This window comes from Morone saxatilis, unplaced genomic scaffold (genome assembly GCF_004916995.1).
Source record: "Morone saxatilis isolate NCDOM2014 unplaced genomic scaffold, NCSU_SB_2.0 Contig15, whole genome shotgun sequence".
Classification (NCBI taxonomy): domain Eukaryota; kingdom Metazoa; phylum Chordata; class Actinopteri; family Moronidae; genus Morone; species Morone saxatilis.
The window spans coordinates 22,775,426-22,780,949 of NW_023339707.1; the positions used below are offsets into that span (position 1 = coordinate 22,775,426).

At 41.7% G+C, this 5,524-nt stretch overlaps 2 protein-coding genes and 1 long non-coding RNA gene across 3 annotated transcripts in view; 2 read left to right on the forward strand and 1 right to left on the reverse strand.

The window, feature by feature from the left end:
* The window catches only part of LOC118324912, a 3,970-nt gene extending 943 nt beyond the window's left edge, over positions 1–3,027 (forward strand). Inside the window, exons 2-4 of the long non-coding RNA XR_004796578.1 lie at positions 1,043–1,129; positions 2,573–2,782; positions 2,887–3,027. This is a non-coding gene — a long non-coding RNA (uncharacterized LOC118324912). The remainder of the gene's footprint in view (positions 1–1,042; positions 1,130–2,572; positions 2,783–2,886) is intronic.
* The window catches only part of zbtb48 (zinc finger and BTB domain containing 48), a gene marked incomplete at its 3' end in the record, with an annotated part of 6,507 nt that extends 1,638 nt beyond the window's left edge, over positions 1–4,869 (reverse strand). Inside the window, 10 exon segments of the mRNA XM_035657419.1 lie at positions 211–299; positions 407–571; positions 1,251–1,387; positions 1,576–1,730; positions 1,902–1,988; positions 2,096–2,188; positions 2,276–2,381; positions 2,452–2,762; positions 2,882–3,611; positions 4,805–4,869. Of these exon segments, the coding sequence (XP_035513312.1) occupies positions 211–299; positions 407–571; positions 1,251–1,387; positions 1,576–1,730; positions 1,902–1,988; positions 2,096–2,188; positions 2,276–2,381; positions 2,452–2,762; positions 2,882–3,589 (1,851 nt within the window). The 5' untranslated portion in view covers positions 3,590–3,611; positions 4,805–4,869.
* Positions 4,870–5,098: 229 nt separating this feature from the next.
* The window catches only part of nol9 (nucleolar protein 9), a 6,377-nt gene continuing 5,951 nt past the window's right edge, over positions 5,099–5,524 (forward strand). Inside the window, exon 1 of the mRNA XM_035657261.1 lies at positions 5,099–5,284. The gene's annotated coding sequence lies outside the window, so the exon portion shown is untranslated. The remainder of the gene's footprint in view (positions 5,285–5,524) is intronic.

Sequence of the window (5,524 nt, forward strand, 5' to 3'; positions counted from 1 at the left end):
TTTAGAATCAGAATAAGAAATACTTTAATAATCCCAGGGGGAAATGACTTATAATATGTAAAATATGTGTTTTTTTTAAAACTCGGAGTACTCTTACCAATGTTACCAATTTGAAGAGATCACCTTGGGCTTTAGGTGAGTGTAATGTGTTTTCATCCATGAACCCAGAAAGCAACAGGCAGATTAACTGACAATGTCGAGTGGGCCTACCTGCCGGGTGAACTTGTAGCCGCAGTCTATACACTCGAACTTCCTCATGCCCTTATGGCGACGCAGATGAACACGAAGTTGCTCCCTCGCTGATGACGGCAAAAACCACAAGAGGAATCACATTAGCGAGTCCCTAACTCCGTGCTAATTAAGGCTCAAAACACAATGTGTTCATTGTTAATTAATTGTGTTTTACCTTTGAACGTTTTGCCACATATGTGACAACAGTGGGGACGGCCTTCCTCGTGCTTGCTGGCCTTGTGCCGGACGAGGGCACCTTTCTCTGTGAAGCGCTGCTCGCAAACATCACAGCTAAAAGGACGCTCGCCAGTGTGTGTCCGGTTGTGTTTATCTAGACTGGCTGGTATTAAAAAGAGAGTGATTAATACAAAAAATGATATCTTCACGAGTTAAAGTTAGCACTGTGGCACTGACAGAGAAAACGTTAGTGTTCAAGAACTTCTCTCTGATTGCTCAGTGTTTGGATTAATCTATTAATGGGTTTTCAAAGCCAACCTTTCCAATTCTGTAATATTCTGAGTCAATATATTGACTGAAACACGAAAAAAAAGGGTAATGCTAAAGGCTAAACAAAGTATAATTGAGCCACATAATTTGAGCCCATATTGTTCTACATTTCAGCAAACTGGCACCATAAAAAGGATGCTGAATTAGCTGTTAGCAGATCTTGTTTGCAATGTATTCACGGCAGTACCGACAACTATCACTGGATTACTGATTCTCAGTCAAGTTCTGGAGTTGCTCCCTATAACTTTTTTTCTTTCTTGTTGTTTCTTGTTTCTTTCTTCTTTTTTCTATGATTTCTCTGCAGATTTATGGACGTTTATATGCGATGAGCCTTCATGAGTGTCACAGCTACTGCTACAACTCCAACTGCTGACCGTGTTAATAAACGAAGGTATGCACACGTATGCTCACACGTTATCTTTGCCTCACATCTCTCCCTCTGTGTATCTAATCTTTTCACCATAGTTTTGCTGACTGTGATGGCGATGCAGACCGGGAAGAACAGCCGTTACCTTGCGTCCTGAAGGTTTTGCCACAGAGATGGCATTGGTATGGCCTCTCCCCACTGTGTATACGCAGATGCATGTTTAGGTTGTTCTTCTGGGAGAATGCATGGCCACATATGTTACACACAAAAGGCCGTTCATTTCTGTGAAAGCAGAACCAAAAAAAAACATCAAACAATCTGCACACATGCTATCACAGTTTTTATGAATACTTATTTCCAAATTTACAGCTACCAATATCATTTAAAAGGCACATTTCGCAGAGTTGTTAGGTCCCTGTAGTCTAATCAAACCAGTACTGTGGCAGACAAAAAGAAAAGGGTTCCACTACCTGTGAATAGCTTTGATATGCATCTGCAGGCCGTTTCGACTAGATGCTCGATGGCCACACTCCTCACACACAAACGGCTTCTCGCCTCGATGTTTGGCCGCTTCGTGCACTCGTAGCTCTGTCCGAGTTAGGAAGGTTTTGGGGCACTGGGGACACTGAAAAGTAAAAAAAACGGAATCAAAACTACAGACTTATACAATGGATGCAAAAGTGACTTTTAATGAAAATACAAGGGCAACTGAGTGAGACCTACAAGACAATTTCAACCCTGAAGTTTTACTGACGGTACATCAGAAGTAAGTCAAAGTCTCATTGAAAGAACTCACTGCATGTGGTTTGGGATAACCATGGACCTTCATCATGTGAATTGTCAAGCTTTTCTTGTGAATAAACTGTTCAGGACATGTTGAACACTGGGAAAAAAATAGCCATGTTAATAAAGATATTCTTAAGAGCTAACGACAGATTTGATATCACTTATTATATGCTATGTTCTGTGTTTATTAGGTGCAGGCTTCACCTTGTGGGGCATATCTCCTGTGTGGGAGACAATGTGCAAACGGAGCTCTTCTTTTCCATTAAATGTTGAGGAGCATGTCGGGCAGGTGTACGTCTGCAACACAGCACAAACACTGGCGTTAAACTTTCTAGGAACTTCCCTGAACAGCTCACTGAATTGGACAAATGTTTTCTTACTCACCGGTACTCTAGCACAGTCTCTGATCTCATGTATCAAAAGATTCTCCTTCCTGAAGTACCTCTTTCCACATTTAAGGCAACCAAAGGGCCTCTCCCCTGTATGCCGCCTATGAAAAAGACATATTAGTGGCTATAATTTCAACGGTAATTTGAAGGAAAAATACCGACGACAAATACCTGTTGTGGACTTTGAGGTAGTATTTGCTCTTGAAGGATTTGCCACAGATGGGACACTGCACAGAGTCTTTCTTTGAGTCTTCTTCCACGGCTTCGCCGTTCTCGTTTTTGTCTGTTTTAGACAGGGCCTTGCGCTTCCGTGCTGTTGATGTTGATGGGGCTATGGAACTGGGCTCGGCAATGGGCACGTACTCCTCATCTGTGTCTTCAGTGATGCCTTCAAAATCCCCCACATCATCATCTTCTTCTTCTACTTCTCCTATTACATGGCCAACACCATTATCATTTTCGTCAATCTGCAGCTCTGTTACCTGCAAACAGCACAAGACAGGTGTGATAATAACTGCTATATTCATCAGTATTTGCACAGTTACATGCAGTAGCAATCACGGTAATAATACTTTTTCTAATATATGTTTGTGTATTCTACCTCAGGTTCACCAGTTGGCTGATCTGAGCTTTGGTTCTCCACAACATCCCCACTTTCTCTCTCCGTGGGAATAAGTGGAGGCCTCTTGATGGATTTTTCAGAGGCTGTAAGATCAGTGATGGGGCTCCCATCAGTCACCAGTCGCCTGGGGCCCTTCACTACACGACCGGAGCGGGTGGTGGTGGTGGTGGTGGCGGCAGCCGTGCTAACATTGGCTGTGGCAGTGTCAAAGCTGGACTCATCTTTTGCGATTGTATGCAAATGTTCTTCCTTGACTGAACAAGGAGTTGTATCTGATGTAGACTTTCTAGGTCTTCCTCTTTTACGCTTGAAAGGAACAGGATCCTCGGAGGTTTCCTTGAACTGCTGACAGAGCGCAAGAGCTTCTGGTACACACAGGCTGGCCGCTGCATGCTGCACCTTGTCCAGGTTGTCAGGATCCAACTTCAGCTCTCCGGTGTAGACATAGTTCAGGAGCAGCTCCAGGCCATCGTTGGGGCACTCCTGAAGGCAGAACTCCATGCATGTTGCAGCGGGCATGTTGGACTGTTGGAACAGTTCACTGAAACAGGCAAGGATGTTGCGATGGGCCAGGTAGACCACTCCACCTCCCACATTCAACACTGCATCACAAAACTTCCCTACTGCCCTCTGCTGGTTCAGGGAGGACAGGACACGCTGGGCATGGTTGCTCTCTGCTGCAGGCATCCCTTCGGTTTTACTTCTGCTGCTGCATGACACACAGGGACATTATATAATACATAATATAAAGTAACTTATTACATTACCCACACAGTATTTACTCCAGAACCCTTGTACCGCTTTACTCTTTGTTACCTTGAATACACAGTTTACAGTAATAGTTTGACAATGTATACAGACTACAGCGACAACTAATGATGCTTTTTATCACTGATTAATCGTTAAAATTAAAAAAATCTATAAAAATAGTGAAAAATTCAACATCTTTAAATTTCTTGTTTTCTCTGACCATCAGTTCAAAACTTTAAATGTTTGTTATCTTTCACTGAAAAATAAGGTTGTATATTGTTGTTTATACATAATTATATGCATCTACTTTTCTGCTACTTACCTGTACATGACGCCAAAAAAAAAAAAATGCTGCTTCCAGCTTCTCAAATGAGATAAAAATCTGAATAATATTTGGGATTTGAACTGATGGTCACATGAAACAAGAAATTAGACTACGCCACACAGATTGTGATGAATTTCACCATTTTTTCTCTATATTTTATGCCTCAAAACAATAAAAAATAAGATTATTATCACATAATTAAAAATTTTCGATGCTGGATATTCCTGTACATTTGTATGTAAAGTACACTGAGAGCCAGTGGAAACCACAGTCAACACTTCCTTGTATGTCCAAACATACTTGGCCAATAAAGCAAATACTTTATATAGAGTTGATTTGAAATTGCAAACAAGACAAACAAAGCATGTCTGCAAATGTAACTTTTTTTTTAATGCAGTGTTCAACATTTAGATGAGATTGATATCACTCCCATCAGATAAAGTCACCCACTTCTTAAACAATGTAGCTGAATTACATTTGTTTCAGTGACACTTTAAATATGATGATTATTATTAAAATAAAAAAGTCTTAACACTTTTCCATTTCTGTCACTAGTTTCCCAGAATGGTCACATTTCCACTGCAGAGACTGCTTTTCTTCAAATTCTTGCGAACCCCTACCTTACCTGCGTACCTCGACGTTTATTTCCTAGCACATATTTTAAGACGATCCCTTAGCACGGTACGCAGCCGACAGCTGCACATTGAGCCTCACATTTTGTAGTATCGACGAAAAACTCATTATTTTACACTCATTTGTCGGGAAGCAGCAGCCGCTCCGGACACACTGTACATAGTTTTGAAAGCGTAGCAAAGCCGCTCACTTACATGCACCTTCTTTTCGTTTCTTGTAGGCCCCTAAAAACTGCAAAAGGAAGAGGATGTGACGCTGTTTACGCGACACAACTCCGGGATAAATCTTTGTTGTCCATTATACAACATCAACATGCACAGCCTAAAAACAAAAACAAAAACAATAAAATAGCTACAAATTAAATTTTTATTAGTGTCTACATTGCTTTTATTGTTTTTGTTTTTGTTATCGTGTGACTACAGTGAAATAAAAGTGTAAGAGCTTCGCGTTGTATTTCGTCGTAAATAATAAAACTCCGGGTAAAACCATAGTCGACCATCTGGAAGCGGCGTCTGTTTGTGGCTCACACATGGAAGCGGCTAGCCTGCTAGCGCTGTTGTAGTAACAGTTCGGCCTCCTCGGACTCACTTCTTACCAAATGATGAACCCTAACCATTTATAATAACCATTAAGAGTCCTCTGTGCAGCTCCAAGTTGTTTCTCACAAGCGGGGGGTAAGTTTTCTCCACCTGGACGCAATAACATGAGCTAGCATTTAGCTGGCTGACAGGGAAACGTTAACCCTCGGGAACTTTTGAAAATGAACGTCGCATTGTTGTTGTTGTTGTTGTTGTTATTGTTGTTGTCTGACAGCTGGATCCTCTTTGTACTCTGTTAATAAATGCATGGTGAATGTTTCGATTCGTTTAGCTGCGGGGGGGGGGCGGGGGCACTGACAGCATGGCTCCCCCTTT